The sequence below is a fragment of the Leopardus geoffroyi genome, chromosome A3 (assembly GCF_018350155.1).
Source record: "Leopardus geoffroyi isolate Oge1 chromosome A3, O.geoffroyi_Oge1_pat1.0, whole genome shotgun sequence".
Lineage (NCBI taxonomy): Eukaryota > Metazoa > Chordata > Mammalia > Carnivora > Felidae > Leopardus > Leopardus geoffroyi.
The window spans coordinates 88,708,777-88,732,513 of record NC_059336.1 but is presented as its reverse complement, the minus strand read 5'-3'; the positions used below and the strand labels follow the sequence as shown (position 1 = coordinate 88,732,513).

Below are 23,737 nucleotides of genomic sequence, written 5' to 3'. Positions count from 1 at the left end.
AGCTTGTTTATTTACTCATTTGTATCAATGAACGTTTGTACCCGACTCCTCCCGCCTCCGGGTGCCGGGTGCCGGGTGCCGGGGCTGCCGCATTTGTCCTCGGCGCGGGACACTCACCCGGATCGGCACCCGGGGGGTTCCTCCGACGCTGCGGGGGGCGGAGGGCACTATAAAGTTAGGGGGTCCGAGAGGAAGGGCTGCGTAGTGAGCAGCCCAGGACGCGGTCGGGGAAAGGGGGAACATTGGCGTCTTGTGGGATGAGAGATATATGCGGGTGGTGGTGCGGGCGGGGGGGGGGGGAGAGACCTCTGCATCGGAGGTTTGGGATGCCCGGATGGGAGATGGGGGACCCCGGCTAAGGAGAATTGGGAGGAGAAATGTTGGCGGGGACGTTGAAGGGTCCCGGGAGATAGGAGCCGGCGGGATTCCGCGGGATTGGAGCTTGGGACCCCGATCACAGGTTCAGGGGCTTTCAGCGGCCCTCCATCGAGGGGCAGTCCGGCAGAGACCTCAGCCACTGGGGCGACAGCACACACGGGACTGCCCGGGGCGGGAGGAGGGGGCCAGGGACCGGGAGGGAGGAAAAGAGGGAGGGAAGTAGCTTAGCAGCCAAGCGGGCACGAAGCGAGCGCGCACCGTGTGTGTGTGTGTGTGTGTGTGTGTGTGTGTGTGTGTGTGTGTCTCCTCTCGTCCGTCTGTAGGTGCCGGGCTCAGCGAGACGCCGGCGAGAAGGAAGAGGAGGCGAGAGGTGAACTGAGTTTGATCCTGCGGCGGCTACAAGTGGGTCCCGGGCGGGCGGCGGGCGGCGGGCGGCCGGGGCGGGGCGGGAGGCCGGCGGGCGCTCACACGCTCCGGCCGCCGGCCTTTCACCACGCCTCCGGCTTTGTGAGCGCAGGGGTGGGGGGGAGTGTGGGGGGTGGAGTGGGGTGGGGGTAGGGTGGGGGTGGGGTGGGGGGGGCGGGCTGGCGGAGCGCCCACGGCGCAGCCTCCCGCCTCTATATAAACACACGCATCGCCTCGCTTTGGACTCAAATTCACATTGAGAGAAGCTTTTAAAACCACCAGCCCTGAAATCCTGCCTCCTGCTTTTCCCCCTCTTTCATTCCTTTTGCCTTCCTTTCTTTTTTCCCCCTTTCTTCCCCCAGCAGCAACTCCAGAGCCGAGAGACTGCGTCCCGGGACGGATTGCCTTTTCTTAATTGATACAATAGCCCAGCTCGGGTTTTCACCTCCTCCCCCAACCCCACCCCGCCTCACCCCGCCCGCCGCCGCCGCCGCCGCCGCCGCCGCCCCAGCGCCCGCCCGGGGCTCTGTCGTCGGCCGCGTCCCGTCCCGGTCGCGGCCCGCCGGCTCCGCACCCGCGCTCCGGCTGCCGCGCCCGCCGCGCCGCCTCGCCAGCCGCGCCCGCCTCGGGGGTGCGCGGCGGCGGCTCTGCGGCTCGGGCGCGCCGCCGGGGGCAGCCCGCGGACGCTGGGCTCGGGCCTCTCGACTCGCCTCAGCCGGGGAGCCTTCCCCTTCGCCCCCAAAGTTTCTGGGTTCGTTGGAATTTTTGGATTCAGAGTTTTTTCCCTTTTTTTTTCCACCTAGGAATTTGAGGGGAAAACTTTTGACAAATCGATCGCACTTTCTCTCCGCTAGCTCTTACGAGAGAGGCTCCCGCTGGACAAAGTTTTCCAAAGTTTTCCGAGTGTGATGGTTGCGGGGAGAGCTAACCCACCAGCTTGATTCACGGCTTCATCTCACCACCCTCGAGCAGTCCCCAAGCCCGCTATAAGGGAACAAACAAACAAACAAACAAACAAAGTTACACTCCGAGTCTCCTCGAGTCTCCTCTCTCTCTTCTTGTAGGCAATTTTTTTCCTCCCTCTCTCCGCTCCCCTCGCAGCCTCCACTCCCCTTCCCGCGGCCCCTTCCTCCTTCTCTGTTTCGGCTGGAGGTACCAGGACCCCCGGCCGCAGCCTCCCCTCCCCCGCCGTTCGTGTCCCTTCTCATCCGGCCTTCCCCTCCCCCGCCGCGGCCGGCACAGCCAATCCCCCGAGCGGCCGCCAACATGCTCTTTGAGGGCTTGGAGCTGGTGTCGGCGCTGGCCACCCTCGCCGCGTGCCTGGTGTCGGTGACGCTGCTGCTGGCCGTGTCGCAGCAGCTGTGGCAGCTGCGCTGGGCTGCCACCCGCGACAAGAGCTGCAAGCTGCCCATCCCCAAGGGCTCCATGGGCTTCCCGCTCATCGGAGAGACCGGCCACTGGCTGCTACAGGTAAGGGCGCACTCGCTCGGATGCTCTCCGGGGTCCGCTAGCGGCGAGCGCCGGGAGGAGGGAGCCGAGGGCTGGCCAGGGGGCGCCCGGAGCTTGAAGGCACGGGTCCCCGCCCCGCCCCTTCCCTCCTCTTTGCGGGTGCCGTCCGGGCTTCTCCTGCCCGCCTGCGGCGTGGTTTGGAGCCCACTGGCGCCCGGTGCGCAAATTCTGGGAGTTGATACGAGAGGTCCCAGGACCCCAGAGGGCTCCCAAGATTGACTTTCCCCCGTCGCTGGCGACCCAGCAGGGGTCTAAGTGGGCTCCCCGCGCGGTGCGGGCCAGAGGGGGCGTCAGGTCGTGAGCCGCTTTCGTCTCCCCTTCGCGTTCCAGGCCCCGGTCGCCGTCGGCTTCCGGGGCTTTGGCGGTGTCCTTGGGACCCGAAAACTGAGTCGGGGAGACGAAGGAGCCAATGGCACCCAGAAGTGCCCCTTTAAGACCCTCGGCTGTGTTCCCGCCGCGTGGTCGGCTGCGCTAGGTACAACTGCCTTGGTCCAAGGTCGGAGAGAGCGTGTGTATTTTGTGGTGGGGAGGGAAGGAGGTACCCCAAAGAAGATGAAAAGCCTGAGACTCGAGGGTTCTTGGCTTTTAAGGAAAAGGGTCTATTTGCTTATTGGGTGGGGACACTGTAGCAAGGGAGAGAAACCTGGGATTGGTGTGTGAGATCCATAGAGTGTGTGCATGTTTGTTGCCAGACGCCTCACGACCGCACGCTGCTGGTGATAATGGGGGTGGGCGCGTCGGGGACCAGACTCAGGTAAGGTAATGGGGAGATTAACCTGGAATTAACCTCGTCAAGTGCTAGACAAACGCGTTTGCAAGTGGATACACACAGAATTTTTTCTTTTGGGGGTGGGGGACGCCTCTGGTTAACCGCGGGAAGTGTGTCGTGTTCGCGTGTGCACCGGTGTTTGTCCGGAGGATGCTGATGGCGGTTAAGAGAAGGATGAATGTCCTGAAGACAACCCGGGCAAGGGAGAGGTGGGGCGGGAGGCGAACGCAGAGACCTGTGGGTTTAGAAGTGCGAAAGCAAGGCTTGAAACTAACAGACGCGTGCAAACCGCGCGCGCACCACACTTACACCCTGCCGGCCCCGCCCCGCGCCAAGTGACAGCGGAGCGGGGGCGAGGAGGGTGACGCGCGTTTCCTCCGCGGTGTGGTCTTCCCAAGTCCCAGAATCGGCCCATCTCTTTTGGGGTTGTTCAGGCAGTGGGGAGGGGTTCGCTTTCACCAATAGGGCTACCCTCCGTAGAGAAATCCCCAGAGCCTCTCCCTTGCCGCCACACTTAAAGAGTTAACTGCGGCGGTGGTCTAGGCTTTTGGCCGAGAATTTAGGAAATAAAATACCTCTTACGGGCATCAGCTCCTGTCTTGTTAGAGCCAATCTGCGGAATGCATGGTCTGTCCCCACCTCCTTTTCCTGACCTTTCTCTGCCATCCAATGTCCCCCTGACCTTTTCTCTGAATCCCACAAGGGCCCCTTGGGGCTCCGTGTCCAACCCGCACAGAAGATGGGAAAAGGGAAGCAGGCCTACACCTCCCCTTCCATCAGCCCGCAGGGCCCTAGACTCCGCCGTGGGAGGGACATGGGGGATGCCTGTAGGAGACCGCTGAAGGGGTTAATGGGAGCCCTCTGAATCCCAGCTTTATTTTTTTGGAGTCATTTATCAGATTTTACGGGGAGACCTCCAAGGGCTCTCCGTTTCCACCGTGCGCCATCTAAACAGAGCCTAGGGCTAAAAATACAACATTTTTGTATAAATTGGACTCGCGGCCCGAGCGGCCGCCCCTATGAAAGTCCTCTTTGTGAAGACCGTGGAAACGGCGGACAAATAACTCTTTATTAATGCCACAAAAAACGCACTTTAATTATAGTTAGGCAGATCAGAGGCGGGAGGGGGGCGGCGGGAGAGAGGCGGCGGCGACCTCGGAAAATTCACAACCCAACTTTTGTGTCGAAAGAAAAGAAAAACAGAGGAAAAGAAGGAGCGGAGAGACGGAGAGTCAGACGGAGCAAGCGAGACGGGTATAGCAGACGGAGGGAGGGAATCCCGCTCCTCAACCCCCCTTGGTCGCACCTCCATCCTCGCCTAGAATTCTCTTAAAGGGATAGACGCCGTCTACAACCGCGGCAGGGTCGGAGAGCTCTCTCCTCCCCCACAACCTGGGAGTGGGGTGGCGTCCCCCCGCGACCCAGCCCCCCTCCTGGAGGCGCGGGCGCTCTGGGCTCTCTCCCTGTCGCGCGCCCGGGCCGGGGCCGGAGGCGCATGTGGAAAAGTGATTAGGGATCCGGGTTCTGCAGAGTCACTTTTCGGCTGTGCTGGGGTGTGTACACATCTAGTTGGAGAATACTTTTCCGTAGAAGAAAGGAAAGTGAGGAGAGAGACCAACCTAGGAAAAGGGGACCGCCGAGGTGTCCCTTCGGGGGTGCGTGACTCGGTAGGTCTGGAGTCCGCATCCGCACTTCGTTGGCGGCCGAGAGCTACGGCCGGACAGGTGGCGCCCCTCCCCTTCCCACCCGGTGCCGCCCCGGCGGGATAAGGGTTAACGTGGGGTGGGGTGGCGAGTGCCTACGTCAAAGGTGAGCGGGACGCCCCTGCCCCCGCCCCTCGGAGGTCCCCTCGGTTTCCGGTACCCGCGCGGGGGCCCGCTCAGCCAGCTCCTCTGAGAGCCGGGCCGGGGCCGGGGCTGGGGCCTAGGCGTCCTGGGCTCGCGCCGCCGCAGCCGCCGCCGGGGATCCGGTTACCTGCGACAGCCGCCCCGCCCTGCCCCGCCCCGCGGGAAGCGCCTTCCTCGGAGCTCCCGTTCCAAACTCCTGGGCGGCGACGAAAATCCTTCTCAGTTATTCCCAGGGCACATTGCATTAGGAAAATCGCGGCTCTCGGCCCGTGACCCTACCTTGCAGATCCCTCAGAGGGCCGCCGGGTCCCTTCGCGGCCCACCCCTGAGAACGGAGGAAACCCCAACCCCCTTCTGTAGTGACTGCCTCCGGGCACCGACCGCTCACCGCTATAAATAATCTTTGGCCTGCGGCCACCCCGCGGGGTCTCGCCAGCCCGTGGCCGGGAGCCTGGAAATATTTATTCCGAGAGGCTCCGGAGCGTGGGGCGGGGGAGCGAGGGGGAGGGGGGCGAAGGCTCTAGCTTTGGGTCCCGCGGTCCGGGATACCTTTTTCCTCCCGCAAGTCATTACTAAACACCCTCCCGAGGGGTGCCCCGGGCCCCCCGCCTCCTCGCATTATTTATTATCCTCTAGGCCCTACTTCCCAGTTCTTGTGCATGCTATGAAAAATAAAACCTTCGTGCGTGTTTGTGTGTGTGTGGGGGGGGTGGGGGAGCAGGGGACTGGTGGCCTGAGCGGGGTCCTCCGCCCCTCCCCCGCGAGCCCTTCAGGCTGGGCCTCCCGGACATCTCATCTGGAGATATACGCTCTGAGAGAGGTTTTTTTTTTTTCCGTGGCTCCCGCAGGGTTCCGGCTTCCAGTCCTCAAGGAGGGAGAAGTATGGCAACGTGTTCAAGACGCACTTGCTGGGGCGGCCGCTGATCCGTGTGACCGGCGCAGAAAACGTGCGCAAGATCCTCATGGGCGAGCACCACCTCGTGAGCACTGAGTGGCCACGCAGCACGCGCATGCTGCTGGGCCCAAACACAGTGGCCAACTCCATCGGCGACATCCACCGCAACAAGCGCAAGGTAAGCTCTCTGGGTTAAGAACCCGCAACCCTGCTCCGACCCTCTTCTTCTCTGTACCAGCCTCGGGTGTAAGGAGTTCGCAGAGCCCGGGAGACGCCCCCACTCGAATCTGAGACCCCATCTGTACACCATGCCAGAGGACCCCGCAGTTCCGTGCCTCGAAGTCTGCGGTCTAGGTTCCAGAGCTTGCAGGCCTCCTCTGGGTCTGCCCGTTTGTTGGCTAGCTGTGCCTTTCCCACTACCAGGCCCAGCGGGGGGCTGGCTGTTCGGGGTGAGGGAAGTGGTTTAGAGGGAGCTTGAACGTGCAGGGACTAGGGCGTCCAACGCCTGTCCTCGCGGTGCTCCACAAAATTAAAAAGAGAAAAGGGCAGATGGTGGTCCATGCTCCCAAGGCCTGGAAACGGATCTTTGTAAAACCAAACCTAGCCTTTCTGCCACCGGTTGCTTATTCAGGTAGACGCGGCAAGCGCTGGGAGCCGAGCACCCTGTGCGAGACGGTCGCGGAGCCTCGCCCGGGAGGGGTGAGATGAAATCTGGGCCACTGCTGCGAGAACCAGTCTGGATGGCGGAGGAAGGGCGAGGGGTGGGAGAGCAGCGGCGGCGCTGCAGGGGATCAAAGTGCACCTACCCCCTCCCATAAAGAGGAAGAGAAAGTGGGTGTTTATCCTGTGGATTTCCCGAGCGCCTGCAAGAGGCGCGGAGGAGGCGAGCCAGCGCGCACGGAGCGAGCCTCCCCGCCCCCTCACAGGGCTGCGCCGCCGCCGCCGCGGCTCAGAGCGCGGGCGGCACGTGCTGTTTGAACTGCAGTAACCCGAAAGCTGAGCTGCCGGCGGGCGGGGCGGCGGCCCGCGGGCTTAAAGCCGCCAGTGAGGGGGCGCTGCACGACCTCCCCTCCCTCGGTGTTTTCCATTAGGTCAGAGGACTCATCCAGGTTTGAAACCTGAAGGGAAGAGAGGCAGCCTCTGATCTTCCCGGAGGAGTGGCAGAGTCTGGGAGGGGGGCGGGTAACGGTGAGCAGCCCTCTCGGCCAGAAGGCCATGTGAAGTGGTCTTTGTGAACGTAGGAATTAATCTTGTAGTATTTGGTGTCTTCTGCACTGCTTGCGACGAGTAGTTCTCCATTGCAGACAAGCAGACAAAAGGCGGCAAAATCTGATGGAAGAGACAACTCCCCCCACCCCCCACCCCACCCCCGCCCCACGATAAAGCACGTACTGGAAGGGGCTCCTGAAGTAGTCTTCCCCATCTGCCTCACTAGAGCAGAAAGCAGCTAACAATTCCAGGGGGCAGATGAGGAGTGGCTGGGAGGGGGCTATAGGCTCAGGAATGGGGGGCTTATAAAATGTGCTGGCCATTATTTTTTTCCTAGTCTTTATGACTCCACCCAAAGCCTGTTCCAAAGAGTGAGGAGACAGCCTGAGATTCAGAAACCCAGCTCCGGGGAATACGTCTGCTTCCTCATTTTATTTTTATAGAGGCTTTGACAAGGAAAGTTATCATCCCCTTCTCACAGAAGGGGACATAGAGGCTTGGAGAGTTTGAGGGACTTGAACCAGGTCAGGAAGCAAAGAAAGGGCAGGACAGGGCATGCAACACAGGCATCGGTGAGATGAGTTGTTTCTGGGCCACCAAGCAGAGCCCTACTTAGTCCTGCCCACCTGGGCTTGCCAGAAACTGGTGGTTGGGGGTGGGGAGGAAGGAGAAGGCTGGATCAGGACCAGAGTGTGAGACCCTGGGGGTGCAGAGGGCTTGCTATTGCCTTGTGGTTCCACCCACCCGGTGCCCAACTTGGCTGTCGGCCTCCAGGTGGGGAGGGCTCCCTGGAAAGCCCCCAGGTTTGGCCCACATTGTCCATTTGGGAGGAGGGAAGGAGAAGGCATAATGAATGCTGCCAGAGGAATGCACGGGGAAGGAAGGGGGAGGGAAGGATAGGGATAGAGCAGGGGTGGGGCCTGACACTGAGAGCCACATTGATGGTCTCCCTCTTTGGGGTACCCTATTCTCTAGTTCCTTGGGGATAGGAGGTGGCCAGAAAGCAGTTCATCCTGACAGAGGCTTGAGAACCCAGGGCAGGGTGCTCCCAGTGTGTGTACTACTTGATGCTTGCTATGTGACATTTATATGGGTCCTATGGTAAATGGGTGGGCGAAAGGGTCTCTCCCCCTGACCCCAATCTCTCTAATTCAATTTTCCATAGACTTAGGTTTGCTGAACCAAATTGAAGGCTTTGGACGAGGTAGACACAGAAGTGGGAATCTCGGTCTTTGCCTCAAGAAGTAGGATCTAGCTGGAGGGACGAGAAGAGAATGAATATTCAGGGGCATATTGTTGGTCCTGGAGAAAATGGCTAGTCTGCAGGACCCCAGTGCCCAGTGGACCCAGCCTGGGCAAGGTCGGGGGTGTGCCACGCACGATGCCTTATCCAGTCCACTCTGTAGTCAGGGACCTGGCTGGTGAGCAGGCCGCTGGGCCGGGCCCAGGCCTGGTTAGGATGTCCTCACAGGAAGTACAGCCCAGGTGTGCTGGGGCCCGGCTGGCTGGCGGGGAACTAGGAGCGTCACTGTTTCCATTGGGGCTGGTGGCCCACCCCTGCTCTGGGAGGTCCGACCAGATGTGCTGGGAAGGGGCTCCTTATAGCCATCGCTGCACTCCAGGTGTTTGCCCTGCTGTCCTGGTGGTCTAGGGCCAAGATGGGCGGGGTTGTTAGGGAGAAAGTCCGGAAAGTCTTGCCCAGTCTAACAAAATCCTCTCTTGGAGAGCCAGGCCTGTGTCCCTATAGCCACTACCTCAGACTCTGTCCCTTCTCTTTTGTAACTTCCCTTCCCCCAGGGGTCTGGGGTGTCTCTGATGATGGGGGAGGGATGTCATCCTTCTTTGTGTGCAGAGGCTGGGGTAATTACCCTGGAAGGGTGGATGGAGTGTGGTAGGGGAGATTGGGGAGAGAGTTGTCAGACACACAGAGGAGGAGTTGGGGGTAATTACAGAAGCTCCAGCGCACAGCCCCACACACCAGAATCAGGCATTTCCTCTTTTCCTTTGGAGATAGGGCCGAGCCTTTTGGCACCAGAGGGTCAGCAGTTTCAGGGCGCCTCAGACAGCAGTAGCCCTCCCCAAACTTGGAGAGCATCCCAGGGAATGCACTTAATCCTGGATTTCTGGTGTCCTGGAGATGGCAGGCATGGCTTTCCCTTCATCTCAGACTCCTGGCTACGGGGACTTCTGTACCCAAGGCTGAGGTGGGGGAGCAGCTCCCCAGGCTTTGGAGGTAAGGATTAAGAAGCTCTGCCTCCCCGCACACCATCCCTCAATGACCTGGCCTTTGGGCCCTGTCTTGGGTAGGAGTGGAGGTCAGGCTCAGGATCACTGCACCCCTCTCAGAGACTCTGTGCACCCTGCAGTCTGTGTTGGGGTAGAGAGTCCAGGAAGTGCTTCAGCAGGAGGGCAGAGCCAGGAGGGTTTGGGGGTCTTTAGGGAAGCCAGCCCAGACCTGCTCTAGATGGCCTTTGGACCAGTGCACAACCTCTGGCTGCAAAGTCTCCTCAGGCTCAGCTCGGGGCAGAAGTTCCCACCTGTACTGGATAGGAGGGTGGGTGGCGCGGCCAGGCAGCCCCGCTACTGAGAGCTCTGCGCCAGCCCCTTGGCAGAGGCACACAGCCTTTGTTCTGCCAGCCCCAGAAGTCCTTCACTCAAAAGTTACTGTAGCAGTAGCTGGTGGGTGCAGGGCCGCCGAGGGCGCGGGTGGCAGGAGCGGATCTCTCTGAAGGTCAACAGGGGAGGGAGCCCATGGCCAGCCAGCCGCCAGGGCGCCTGGGAGTGGGTGCCTCCCTCCAATTGCCCTGTGCCAGGCAGTGGGCGGGTGGGCTGGCTGGGTGTAGGGTTCACCCTCTCCCGTTTCCCTCCTTTCTCTGTCCTCCCAGGGCAGGGAGGGGTCCAAGGCTATGATGCTGGGGTGTCTGCTCACTTTCCAGCCTTGGGAGACAATTCTGGCCTTGACAGGGAGGGGAGGCTTGGCTGGGGTCTGCTCTGGCCCTGAGCCCCCTGTGCCAGCCATTGTCTCTGTTCAGGATGGCCCAGGCTGAAAGACCGGGGTTAAGAGCATGCCTCTAGGGGAAGAGAAATGCTGAGAGCAGGAATATAGTAACCAGAACAGCTGGCCTTTTCCTTAGAATAAACTTGGCCATAAAGAAGCGGCCCCTTAGGGCTCCTTAGATAGATAAATTCAGAGCTCCCGGGATTGGTAAGAGGGTGGCTCGTGGGGTTTGGAGTGGTGGGAGATGGGGTTCCCTGCCGTTGGTGAGTGTGGCCAGTCATGGTCTGGACTGTGACATTGGGAGAACCCTTCCCCCCTCGGGCCTCAGCTTTCTGAGGGGGTTTTGCTATGGCTGGAAGAAGGATGAGTGTCTCGGCAAACCTAAACCTTCAGGTTCTGTGGCTTAGATATCTGCCAAGGGCTGCTCTCCCTCCCCCACCATGTGCTTTTGTCCTGGGGACAGAATTAGAGCTAGAGTCAACTGGGGGACAGACCCTCTGTTCCCATAGGTGCTGCCCAGAAGCATGCCCAGGCTGGGGGGTCTGGGCTGGCCCCTCCCAACCAGAGGGGCTGAGACGGGATTGGCTCAGGAGGCCGCCAAGGTGAAGTCCAGGCCCAGTGGAAATGCCAGGCATCTGGGAAGATGACGTCCTCTCTTGTCCTCCCCCTTACTTGAGTTTAAAGTACACACCTTGGCGTCACCCCTGTGCTGTGCGGACAGCTGCCTCGGAGGCTGCCTGCCCTCTGTTATTCTTTCCACTCCGCAGGCTGTGGCTCCGGTGGCTTGGCTTGGCGGGGTGGCCTGCCCAGGCCCCCACCCTCCTGGGCAGCCGCTTCCATTCCTCCCAGTCTGAGTCACTGGCCCAAGGAGTAGGTTCGCTCTCTGACTCTTCCCGCTCCCGAGGCTGCCTGTCCAGAGGCTGTCTGTCTGTCTGTGCATTCATGGCCACCAGCTGAGAAGGGGGAGGCTATCTGGCTGAGCAGGTCAGCAAGCAGGGCTCTGGGGCTCCAGTGTGCCACTCCTCTCCCAGGGGCTCTATGTGAGAGGCAGGAGGGGGAAGCATGTATAGAAACAATTATGGAGGATTTGAACCTTGACAAGCCCCCTGGTGTCCCACCCCTACCCCCTCCCATTCAGGGGAGAGAGCGAGAACAAGGATGTAGACCCTTGAGCCAGTTGCTTTGCTGGAGAAACTGATGGGGGTGATGGAGGGTTTCCAGGCACGCCCTCCAAGGCGAGAGCCCATCCTGCGCCGCGCCGCGTCTGTGCCTGGGAGTGCTCGGGTCTCCCGTGACACTCTGCTTTCTCTGTCCCGGCACCAACCCTGGTGGGAAGTCCATACCTGCTGTTCCCTCTGCAGGGCTTTGCCTGGGCCACAGCTGGTTCCCGATGACCTTTGTCCAACATTCTTGGCTCACTTTTGGGAATTCCTAGGGAAGCCCCAGAGGGAAACAAAGCAGCTGTGGCTCCTGTTACAACTGTGGTCAGGGCAGTCGGCTCTGGGGGCTGGGAACCCTTCCTCTCTTCACACCGCGCAGCTCCGCTGGGCGCCTTCCCGTGTGCCCGAGTCCTGACCCCGCCCGCCCGACGTGGCCCAGGCCTCCCTGTGCCCTGGCCAGCACCTCCGCCTCCTCCTGGCCTTTGTGGTGGGTGGTGGTTTCTGGGCTGCCTCGGCTGTGGGAAGTGCCCTCGTTGTTAATCCTGGGCACCAACCCAGAGATGAGGCCCAGGAGTTTTCCTGGTGCCTGGGAGGCCCTGATGTCTGTGGAGCCGCTGGGCTGGAAGCAGGGGCATGGACTGGATGACCTCTGAGCAAAGTCCTCTGGGCTCAGAGCGCCTGCAATCTCCCTTTGCTTCACTTCTCGGTTGGCCGTTTTCTCCGCCTCGGGGGGTTCTGAGAGGAATCATGGGTGAGATGGCTAGGTGGAAAGGGACCCAAGAACATCCAGTTAAACTTCTCATGAAACCAGTGGGGAAACTAATCCCTAGAGAGGACAGTGATCTGCTGGCTGCCACTGATGAGTCAGGGTCAAGAAAAGAACCCTGGACCTGGCTGTAATTCCCTTTTCAGAAGCCCCAGCCCAGAGGCTTGCAGGTTCAGGGTGGCAGAGGGTTTCCTGGGGATCGTTCCCAGCTCCCCATAAGGACCCCTGTCTTCCTAGAGGTGACGTGTGGACCTCTTACCCTCGGAGTCCATCTGCTTAGTCCCAAATCCCCCTTGGTCCTCCTGCCCTCTTTGGACCCCAAGGTTTGAGAAGGAGCAGTTCATCTGGCCATCACTAGAGGGCGCAGGGAATGTAACCTTTGGGGCAGGGCAGGGCAGGGCAGGGCAGGGCAGGGTTCCTCAATGGGTCACATCTGGCCAGTCCTTAAAGTGCAGTGGGGGTCCTCAGAGCGCCTCCTTTGGTAACCCTGGGATGGCCCCTCCTGGGCCACTGTAGCCTGCTTGGAGTGCGTGCATGGGGGCCTGGTAGGCCCTTACCAGGTGACTCATGCAGTGCCAGATTCTGGACTCTTTCAAGGGGACGGCATCTACTTTGGGACACATAGATACTGGCATTTATGTGCTCTGTACATTGAAAGGAACCACAGAGCTCACGTCTTTCAACCTCACCATTTTATAGATGAGGAAACTGAGGCTGGGGGGCGTGATTAGGTCATGGTCACACAGTAAGTTGGTAAGTTAAAACTCAGGTCTCTGGATGCCCAGTCTGCCTTTGCAGAGTCACCACCCCACTGCATATTAGAGCGTAGCTGGCTTTGACACTGACCAGTCTAGGTCTGCATGGCCTCTGTCCTGTTATCCACCGCCACATGCCCACCTTTGGGCTCAGGTCTCCTGGTGCTGGGAGCCTGGCCAGCCCTTGCCCCCATCCCCTCCATGACAGTACTCAGTTGGCCCTGGACTGGCTGGTCCTAGGCCAGGTGTAGCCTCCCTCTCCCTGCCTGCCCCCACCTCCAGTCTCCTCACTGAGGCCTGGTAACCACAGAGTATCTTTCTGCCTCCCTGATGAGCATTTTGCTGTTTTGTAAGGGCCCTTAGTTGGCCAGCACTGGGCTTTGGGGACTGGGCCCCATTCCTACCCCATAAGAGCCAAACTTCGAATCCTAAGGACACGGGGTGTGTGTGGGGGGGGGGGGGGTGGGTACTGAGGCAGAGAGCACACTGCCTTTATCCATAGCCCTCTGAAGAGAGTAGCAGCTGAAGTCTCCCTTGTATATTCCTGGGACCCCCACAACTGAGCAAGGTGTGAGTGACCCATTCAGGCCCGGGCTGCCCTTGGCCACTTCCCATCATCCTTTTACATTTCAGCTGTCCCTTAATAGCAAGAGCAGCCCCGAACAGTGCTGGCTTCTCTGCCCCTCACTGGCCTCCTTCCCTCCCTCCGTCTGCCCACCGGGAATTTCGGAATGAAAGTGCTATTGTGAATGCCTGGCTGGGCCACTGAAGGGCCAGCACTGTTATTTCTGCAAACCAGCCCTCCCATTAGCCATGCAGGGCTGAGGCCAGGAAAATGTTACCTTTTCCTCCTCAAGCTGACTGCAGGGGAAATTCTCACATTTACAGTTTGTGCGGTGGTTGTGTTTGGGGGACAGGAGGGGAGGGTGAGCGCGTGTGTGTGGTTTGCGTGGGTCAGGGTAGGGGGGCTAGAGGAATATTTGTCTCCTTCTCCTGTGCTGTCCCTCCCCTCTCTGCCTTCCCCAGTGACCTTTCCCTCGCTGTTGGTGGGGGTACCCCCTTCTGCTCTGGACTCTTGGAAGGGGTAGAAGATGTTGGTTATGAGTGGGACACACAGGCGATCAGTAAATAAACTAACGTTGTCCCCTCTCCGGTACACTGTGGTCACCAGTGTGAAAACTGTGCTGGGGCATTTGGGTAAGGAGGGGGCAGAGGGTGTTACTGAGGAAGCAGGAGGATGGAAAGCAGAGAAGGTGGAAATAGGGACTCACTGGCTACTTAAAATGGACCAGGAAGATGCAGGGCACTAAAAGAGCTTCTGTTTGGCTTAGTGATCTTTTGGGGTGGAAAATCTTGTCCCCATTCCCCTGCCTCTAGGCCTGGCCACATTGAAGACATTTTTTGTGGCACAGCTATTAACAGATGGCCTGGGATCTGCACCCAGTAGGTGTTTCCCAGGGAATAAGAGCAATTTGGTCTCAGGAAGTCCTGCCTGTGGTCTAACCTCAGACTCTCTTGTCCTCCCATCAGTGGAGAAGAAGAGCCACCTAGTGCTTTCCATCTCTTCCTCGACCAGTCCTCGCACCTGTGTTCCACTCCTCCTGGGCGCTTCTGCCCCTGTGGCGGGGGAGTTTGGGAATGGGTTCCTGTCGCGGAGGGGCCAGCTCCTCCGCAGCCCTGCCCAACACCCCGTTGCGTGCTCCCCAAAGCTGATACAGCCACATGGCCTGCAGACCTGCTGGCGGCTAGACTGCCCAGTCCGCAGGGCTTTGCCACTGTTCGGAGCTCATGCTTTTCTGGGCGTCAGGAAAGGAGACGACAGCTCACATCTCCGTGTGATGACATGGAAGGTCCTGACTTTGAATAAAAGTGCCCACGAATGGTGTTTTAAGCCTGTCCTTCCCCTGGTTCTGTCTCAAGGCACAGGCAGCAGGAGGGGCTTTGGAGGTAGGCAAGCCAGCAGGTGTTTGTGTCTAGAGCTGGAAAGCAGAGCTCGATTGGAGTAGGGACCCAGAGTCTCTGTGGCCACCGTCCTGGCTGCATGCTTCAGTGGGGCCCCCTGGGAGCTGAGAGGGCCGGCACGAGCACCTCTTGCCACTGTCCCCTGCCCTCCAGGTCTTCTCCAAGATCTTCAGTCATGAGGCCCTGCAGAACTACCTGCCTAAGATCCGGCTGGTGATCCAGGACACGCTTCGCGCCTGGAGCAGCTGCCCTGAGGCCATCAACGTGTACCAGGAGGCGCAGAAGCTCACCTTCCGCATGGCCATCCGTGTGCTGCTGGGCTTCAGCATCCCCGAAGAGGACCTTGGCCACCTCTTTGAAGTCTACCAGCAGTTTGTTGAGAACGTCTTCTCCCTGCCTGTTGACTTGCCTTTTAGCGGCTACCGACGGGTGAGCACCCAGGGCCTGGGAGGAGAGGAGATGGGGCATCCATGAACCCACTTGGAATGAGATGGTGGCTGACCACTAAGACGCTCACTGGTCACACAGAGAGAGGGGAGGTGTCAGCAGAAGGGTGGGGGTGGAGCCTTCACCTGCTGGTCTCTGCAGTTTAGGTGGGAAGTTCTCAGAGGAGTCCTTTCCCCGTGGCCCTCCCGGCCGTGGGAGGGGGCCCTTCCTCTTTGGTGACCAGGTGGCCTCCTTCTCCCCTCAGGGCATTCAGGCACGGCAGATCCTGCAGAAGGGCCTAGAAAAGGCGATCCGGGAGAAGCTGCAGTGCACCCAGGGCAAGGACTACTCAGACGCACTGGACATCCTCATTGAAAGCAGCAAGGAGCATGGGAAGGAGATGACCATGCAGGAACTGAAGGTGGGGGCGGCCTCCCCAGTGGTCAGCGCGAGCGCCCCATGCTCTGTTTCTACCTCTTCTGCTCCCGGCCCACAGGGACTGTCCCTGACCAGCTGTGGTGGCCATCACTGCTTGGGGCTGGGGCACTTGACCAGAAAAGAGACCGTGTCCCCGTCGGCTTAGTGTGCAGACTGATGGGGATAGACGAGAAGCATCCGCAGTGGGTGGTACCGCCCCCCCACCACAGCTTCTGTGCACCCACACTCTCCATCCCACCCACAATCCCATCCACCATTTAGGAAAAGGTACTGAAAATTGGCCCCTAGAAACCCCGCACACATTTGGTGTCGGTGGCTTCATTGACCCCCTCGACCCCTCGACCCCCTCTACCTCCCGGTATTCACCATTTCAGTGCATCATGGTCCGCAGAAGGGAAGCCACTTGCGTGAGGGCAGCCTCAGTCCTTGGGGAGGAGCAGGGAGATTTGGACCTGACTCGGGTCTCCTCCCATCCTACCAGCCTTTTCAAACTGGTGGCACTCAATACCGTCTCCCAGCCCGTCTGGTACTCGCTAAGCCCAGTCAGGCTGCCAACACCAAGACTGTCCACACTGGCCTCCAAGAAGGGCTTCCTGCCCGCCCCTTTTTAGGGTGGGTGTACCACCTGAGGAGGGATTCATCAACTCATCCTGGTCTCGACTCTGCCACCCGCATGCCTGCCAGGTGCCCACGGAGACTTCCTGAAGACTCCGCCATCCCCACTGTCTGTGCTCACCCTTAGTCTGGCTCCTGCTTTCCCCCTGGCGAGCCATTAGGAGCTCCAGTGACCTTCCCGTTTGACAAGAAGTGTTGTGCCTCGTAGGTGGTGCCACGGCGAGTCAGAAACCCAGGTCCCTTCCCTCTCCTCTCTAGGCCTTCACGTGTAAAATACAGGGTTCGGGATGAGGTGACCCGCTGAGACCTTTCCCTAGGGTACCCAGTGCCCAGGTGTCTTGCTCCCCTGAGAACCCTGGTGGGGTCTGAGGCTTCTGGGGGCCACCTCCGCTCAGCCCAGCACACGTCCCCGTGGGTGTGGTCCCAGGTCACCTCCCCAACCCCGTCAGTACTCCTGACCGCCTACTAGATGTCCTGGGGATGGAGGAAGGGGCTGCGGCTGCCAGCTGGAAAGCCCCAGTGTAGACCCACCTTGCTCGCCACGCCGGGCCTGGCTCCTTGAGATTTGTCCTTTTTCTTCTGTGAGCTCACTGCGCTGATTAGGCCTGCTGGGGCTGGCTCTGGAATCCAGCAGTGAGGGAGAAGCAGCCCTGCCCCAAAGGACTTCCAGGCTCGTGCCTCTGCCCTGGACTGTAGCAGCTAATTCTCCTGCCCAGCCGGGGGACTGGCCCTGTGACCTGTGTCTGTTGTGGCCCGGATGCCGCAGCAACGTGAGGCTCAGAGGCAGGCCCAGCTAGACGAGCCTGGGGCACGGGGGATGCCGGTGGAGCGGGGCTGCCGCCGCGCTGGATCATCGACGATGCCTCTCTCCTTGCCGCTGCAGGACGGGACCCTGGAGCTGATCTTTGCAGCCTACGCCACCACTGCCAGTGCCAGCACCTCGCTCATCATGCAGCTGCTGAAGCACCCAGCCGTGCTGGAGAAGCTGCGAGAGGAGCTGCGGGCCCAGGGCATCCTGCACAGTGGCGGCTGCCCTTGTGAGGGCACACTGCGCCTCGACACCCTCAGCGGGCTACACTATCTGGACTGTGTCATCAAGGAGGTTATGCGCCTTTTCACACCCATTTCTGGTGGCTACCGTACCGTGCTGCAGACCTTCGAGCTTGATGTGAGGCTGGGCCCTGCGGGGCTGGGGCTTTGGGGATCTTTGGGAACATTGCTTTGGGGGTGGGGGCTGGCTGCTGGGAAAGAACAGCCTTTTTGTCAGGGTACTTCAGTACCCAGATGCTGGGTCAGATGAAGCTAACCCGGGTATCATAATGGAAGTTGCATGTGGACATCTGTAAACAAGAGACAGGACTAACATGCTGAGGGGGGAGCTGTGGGGGGAGGGGGTGCCACAGTGGGGGGCCTCTAGAAACATCTGGACCTGTGGGGCTGGCAGGCCGAAAGTCCACCTGCCCTCTCTCAGACCTCCTCCGGCTTTCACCACCATACCTCACCCCTGCCCCTGTCTTGCCTCCAGGGTTTTCAGATTCCCAAAGGCTGGAGTGTCATGTACAGCATCCGGGATACCCACGACACGGCACCTGTGTTCAAAGACGTGAACGTATTCGATCCAGACCGCTTTGGTCAGGCACGGAGTGAAGACAAGGATGGCCGCTTCCATTACCTCCCGTTCGGCGGCGGCGTCCGCACCTGCCTGGGCAAGCATCTGGCCAAGCTGTTCCTGAAGGTGCTGGCGGTGGAGCTGGCTAGCACGAGCCGCTTTGAGCTGGCCACCCGGACCTTCCCCCGCATCACCTTGGTCCCTGTCCTGCACCCCGTGGATGGCCTCAGTGTCAAGTTTTTTGGCCTGGACTCTAACCAGAACAAGATCTTGCCAGAGACGGAGGCCATGCTGAGCGCCACAGTCTAAACGCGCCTGGCCCATACCCCCACCTCCGCCCAGCCAGGCGGGGTGGGGTGGGGTGGTGGTGGTGGGAGGCACCAGAAGGGTCGAAACCTGTGTGTGGGAGGGGGCGGGAGCGTGGGGAAGGGGGAGCGGCCCCCCATACCTTACCCTCCCCTGTTTCCTCTCCCTGGCAAACCCTACCCAAAGCCACAAGGGCCCCGTCCTTCCAGGGGAAAGGCTCTTCTCCTGGCTCCTACTTCTCTCCAGTCCCTCCAGTTCCCACCAGCTTAGCTTCTGGGAAGGGGCATGGCGGGGCACTCTGTATGCCCATTACAGTGTTAAAAGTCAGTGGCTTGGCTGTCGCATTTGCTTGTCATGTTCTGAACTGGTCCCACCTCTCCCATTTCTTTTGGGCCCCTTTAGTCTGAGGACGGGTGGTTGAGGGGGAGGGAGGAAAAGAGGTGCCCCGTTTGGGGCTCTCTTCAGCACCCCCTCCCTTCCTGCTTTGACTCAGACTGGTAGCGTGCCCCTCCTGGTGTGGCTGCCCCGGAATAGCATACTGGGTAAGAGAACACGAGTCACCCTTGGTAGAGTGGGGGGCTGCAAGCAGCCTGCAGGGGCCCCACCCTGTTGCCAGTTTGGACATTTGAAATTACCTATTGCTGCTACTTTTTCTCTCTCTGACCTTGGGGCAAAGGAGCCCCAGGCCCTGTCCTCCCAGCACCCTCCCTGGTGGCCCTGGGCATGCGCACTGACATCCTCACCTTCCTGCCAGGCAGCCTTGAGCCCATCCTACTTCCCTGTTACACACATGCCCAAGGCCTTTGGCTCATGGGCTGCCCACTGCCCCTCACCCAGGACCCTCCTCACTCCCCCCATATTTATTCACTTATACAACCGAATCTTGGCGTTCCCGGGGACTGGAACAAGCATCTCTTCTGTCCCCAGCCTCCTTCCCAGCTGTCCAGGGCAGGGCTTCTGCGAATGATGCGGTCCTCCCACCCACGGGCTCCAGACCTTCTGTGGGTTCAACCTCAGAGCCTCACTCTCCGGGTGAAGTCCAGTGCCTCCACCTTTGCCCCCTGGCGGTGGTGGGGAAATGGCCCCCTGCCTCCCTCCCCGCTCTGTCAAAAACCCTGTTCACATGGGGATTTGGAGGCTGCCACAAGCTCTTGGCCACTGTTCACCCCGGTGCCCCCCACTCCTCCTAGTGAGCATGGGGAAGTATACGGGTTCTTTCTTCTGACAGGGAGCGAGGGCCCCTGTTGTCCGTCCCTTGACCTTCACCCTTGGCCCTTTGCCCTTGGAAAGATGTCCTTGAAGTCCCACCCACCTCTATGCCACTGTCTACTTAGCCCAGCTCAGAGGTGTGGGGACAAGACGAAAGCAAGGGGAGGTGAGCGAAGGAGGCGGCCCGTTCGCTGCGCTGACTCAGGTCCTCTGCCGTGGTCTGGAGGCAGCTGCAGTGGGGGGTGCTGCAGAGCTGAGGAGGAGGGTACGTGCGATTTGTCAGAAGTGATTTGGCTGAAAACTGGCCAGTCAGGGGATGACTGGGGGACAGAGGAGTGGTTCCTGCCACTGGCATTTTGAGTGTTGGAAATTTGGGATGCCTCCCGGGATGGTTTTGGGGGTCTCTGGTGAGTCTCTAAGTGATTTTGTCTGTTTTCAGATTTTTCTTGGCTTTCTGTGTTTCTCTATTGGATTTTGATGTTATATAAAATCGACGAATCATCTTTACAAGAAAATCAAAAGCACACAGAAGAGACAGAAGAGTGCAGGATTCCATTCCCTCCAGTTCCCTCTCTGTAGCAGTGGCTACTGTGGCCGCCGAGTGGCCCCCTCATGGTGCTTGCAGACCCCCACCCGCCCCCACTCACATCCCTGTGTGGTAGGCTTTAGGGCAATGGGTTCATGCCTGGTGGACCGCGCTATAACCCCTGTTCTCAAGTGTTTCATTTGGCTCCTACATTTTCGCTACTAAAAAACAGTGCAGAACAGGGGCATCATTGGCAAAGAGACATTTTAAAAATATTAGCAAAATCTCTCAATCCACCCCCCCCCCACACACACATTCTGAAAAACAGGCAAAAATGTGTCAAGACTCATCAACGCTTGCAAAATATCTGCATGGTGCACCAGAATTTCATACCCATAAAAAAGCCCAGTGTCTGCAATGTTCCTGGTCCATTAAGCTGACCCAGCTTGTCCTGAACCAGTCGCTTTTGACTGAACATCTAGGAAGGCAGTAAGTGCTACTTCAGACAGGAAGCCCACCAGGCCTGGCCCTTGTAAGGGGGTGGGGGGCCTGGAGGGCTCTGGGAGACATCAGTGGCCTTCTCTTGGGGTGGCCAGCCTGGGAGGGGCAGAGGGGAAGTCGGAGGGGGCCCCCGTGAGGAGGAAGGAAGGCTTATTTACCCCGCTGGGTCTCAAAGGCAACAAGAAGGGAACCGAAAGAAGCTCTTGACTGGCTGACAGGAGGGTCCCAGTGTCCAAATTCAGCCGTCTCTCCTCTCTGTGTCCATCCGTGTCCGTGTGTTTCTTGTATAGGCTCTATAGAGGTAGCGCTAGATGGGTGATGTTTCCTCACTTACCATTCCTAACTATTGTAACTTGACATTAAAAAGACAAAACCCCACAACCCTCTTCCTGCCACGGGCTTGCAGATTGAAGCACTTTCGATGTTGGGCGCTGGCGTTTGTGTTCTGGGTACCATCCTGACCCTGCCCGGATCACTATAATATTATTTTATACACAAAACTTTTTTTTTCATAAATGTTATAATTTTGTGTCTGTCTTTATAAACTATTATAAGTACTATTTTTGTTATAATTCAAAATAGATATTTAGTATAAAGTTTTTGCTGTTAAATATTTGTTATTTAGTAAAATATGAATTTTTTTCTCTATTGTAAACATGGTTCAAAATATTAATATGTTTTTATCACAGTTGTTTTAATATTGAAAAAGCACTTGTGTGTTTTGTTTTGATATGAAACTGGTGCCGTGTGAGTGTTTTTGCTGTCATGTGGTTTTAATCTGTATATAATATTCCATGTTGCATATTAAAAAAAAATGAATGTTGTGCATTTTGTGATTTTGGAAATACTCAACCTGGCTCTTTTATAGGCTTCCATAATAAACCGTGGGGACTCACCCTTGTTTGCCTGTCTGGTCTCTGCATTCTCAGCATTGCTGTAAGGGTCCTCCCGGCCACCCACATGCCCTTCCCCTATGCCCACCTGCCAGGCAGGAATTTCTTCCCCACAACCAAGCTCACCATTCCTTGTGCATAGGCGAAGAGAGGTCCGTGCCAGTGCCCTGGGAGTAGTGGGATCCCCTGGGTGGGGAGACATGTAAATGTACGGCCACTGGTCCCCATACATTGGGGGATGGGGCAGCTGGGAGTTGTCTCTGCTGGCCGACTGTGGCCATGACCAGCTCGGCCGGGAGTCTCATTGCTGGACGAGGCAACCCACAGCCGAGGCCCCGTCCTCAGCATCCGTCTTGAACAAGGACACTGATGTCCATGGCCACACGGCAAATTGGGGAGCAGAGTTCAGTTCTCCTGACTTCCAACCTCGTGCCCTAGAGCACTTCTCAAAGCCTATTTCATGGGTGTTGTAGGAGCAAACGGGTTCCCTGATTAAATACGTTTGGGGAAAGGGTCAAAAAGGGTTGGGCAGATTCCTCCCTGCAGGACCTCCCGGGCCCTTGAACCTGAGGGCGGGCGTGCTAAGCGACTGCGTGGGTCACAGGGCTCCCCAAGCCCGTTTGACCACGGAAACCGTGTCCTCTTTCACGTTCCTCACACTCAGATAAAAGGCGCTCTGCAACCTGACTCCCAGAGGGCAAAGGTGAGGCCAGCAAAGGGCGAGACGTCCAGTGCTGGGACAAGGAACTCTGAGGGTGGTTTTCAGGACTGAGGGGCTGGGGTGGGGAGAGAGGGCCTGGTACTGTCACAGGCAGGGCCTCATAGTACCCAGGCTGGTCCCATCCTCTACCTTGCCCAGTCCCCTCCCCACAGCCTGGGGAGGGTATTCTCGCCCCCCCACACCCCCAAAAAGCTAGCCTGAAAAAGGCGCTTTTTTTTGTGGCTGCAGCGTTCTTTGTTTGTTTTGACACCGTTAGGTCCAACCTCAGTTCAGAGTCCCCAGATCCAGAGAGGGATGCAGGGCCTCTCCCCACCTGGCCACCTGGACCCAGAGCCTGGCCACCCAGAAGAGAACCACCAACATCTTGTGAACAATGCCACCAGGGCAGGACACTCAGCCAGCCTTGTCCACCGCATCCTCGGCCCTGTGCCATCTTTCTGCTTCACCGGCCCCTCCCCACCGCCCTTAGGTCTGCTCTCCCTGAGCCCTAACCTCCACCTGGGGAGGGGGACAGCAAGGGGGACTCCCTCGCTTTCCATAAGATAAACCAGAGTCTTAGAGTGGCGGGGACTTTCTTATGGCTACACAGAAGCAAAGGATGGTCCTTGAACCAGAACTGGGCTACCTGCCCCACCCAGCACGTGCCCCTGTGGGACTCCCTCACCCGGAGGCCTCCAGGGTCAGTGAGAAGCAGCAGTGAACACCCCTCAACTTCCACCAGGAACCACGCCAGCAGAAGGTAGTAGTTTTTCAAAGTGTGAATTCCAGTCTCCTGGCGGAATGTCCTGTGTGGCAGCAGAGGTGAAGGCAGCATGGTCCCTGGGCTGCCCTCAGTCTGACCGCCCTGCCACGGAGTGGGAGGGCCCAGCCAGGCGGCTGCCTGGCCTGTCATCACCCAGTCTGTCTGTGCCTCTCCCCCGTGGGCCCTGCGGGTCACCAATGTCCCCCACACGGCTGCCTGCCCCGGGAATCTCCTGGCCTGGAAGGAGAACACAGGCTGTTGTGGACAGGCAAACATGGCCACTGTTTGTTCAGGGATTGGGGCGCCAGTTTGGAGGGAACTCACAGACCGCACATTCTGCCACCTCCCAGCATTTTTCCAAAACAGCCTGGTCTTGGCTGGGCCCGGCTGACCAGGGTGGCCGGGGACTGGGAGCCAGGAACAGGGCAGCGAGAGCAGAGCCTTGGGGCCAGCCGGGTGAGGTAAGCAGGTGAGGGCAGAGACCGCACTCCGTCAGAGCCAGCCTGTGCAGCTTTGACGTGCCTTGGAGGAGAAGAGAGAGAGAGGGAGAATGACTCTGTGTGTCCGTGGTGGGGCCTAAAGGAGAAACAAAGCAGACTTGTCTGAGTCTTTGGGCTGAGCCAGCCAGGCTCTGCTCCTCGTAGAGACTCTGGAGCACTGAGCATGGCATAGCGGCTCTGATGACGAAACAGCAGGCTGGAACTTGGGTTCAGCTTCTCATCTCTTACCTGACGTCCCTTTCTCCAGAAGCAATTGGTCTGCCCCCTGTTGCCCCCTAGGGACCCTGGCCTCCCTGAAGATACTTACTCTAGCCTTTTTGGCCTTTGCCCCCTCTGGGTAATGAGAATGCCTCCCCTCTACCCAGCAAGCTCTGGTGCTCTGACTCCAGCTCCCTTCAACTGAGCCTCCTTCTGCACAGCAGACCAATGATGGGTGAGCCCACAAAGACTTGCATGGGACTGTGGTGCTGCGACACCCCTGCAGGGAGCTGGGTCCATCTTGGAGATCGTCTGAGGCACAGAGAGGGTTTCTTGGCTGACAGTAGCCTCGTGGCCGGGCTCCTGGCTCACCCAAGGGGATCAGGCTCCCTGGGAGAGT

General features: G+C 59.0%; 1 protein-coding gene across 2 annotated transcripts; it reads left to right on the top strand.

Moving 5' to 3' along the window:
- Nucleotides 1–619: 619 nt before the first annotated feature.
- LOC123580948 (cytochrome P450 26B1) lies at nucleotides 620–21,178 on the top strand. 2 transcript variants are annotated; one of them, XM_045446456.1, is made up of 7 exons: nucleotides 620–780; nucleotides 1,587–2,253; nucleotides 5,757–5,981; nucleotides 14,807–15,082; nucleotides 15,345–15,500; nucleotides 17,016–17,300; nucleotides 17,658–21,178. In XM_045446456.1, the coding sequence occupies exons 2-7, from the start codon at nucleotides 2,050–2,052 to the stop codon at nucleotides 18,048–18,050; spliced, it is 1,539 nt and encodes a 512-aa protein (XP_045302412.1). In that variant the 5' UTR covers nucleotides 620–780; nucleotides 1,587–2,049; the 3' UTR covers nucleotides 18,051–21,178. The 2 variants fall into 2 exon arrangements, with proteins under 2 accessions (XP_045302412.1, XP_045302411.1); XM_045446455.1 differs by lacking the exon at nucleotides 620–780 and adding an exon at nucleotides 1,399–1,534 and having other exon boundaries at nucleotides 1,638–2,253.
- Nucleotides 21,179–23,737: the final 2,559 nt, after the last annotated feature.

Bases quoted from the DNA above. Each gene is read 5' to 3' on its own strand.
- LOC123580948 (XM_045446456.1), top strand. From the start codon at position 2,050: ATGCTCTTTGAGGGCTTGGAGCTGGTGTCGGCGCTGGCCACCCTCGCC. The intron at 2,254-5,756 runs GTAAGGGCGCAC...TGGCTCCCGCAG, and splicing joins CCGGCCACTGGCTGCTACAG to GGTTCCGGCTTCCAGTCCTC. The intron at 15,501-17,015 runs GTGGGGGCGGCC...TTGCCGCTGCAG, and splicing joins TGACCATGCAGGAACTGAAG to GACGGGACCCTGGAGCTGAT.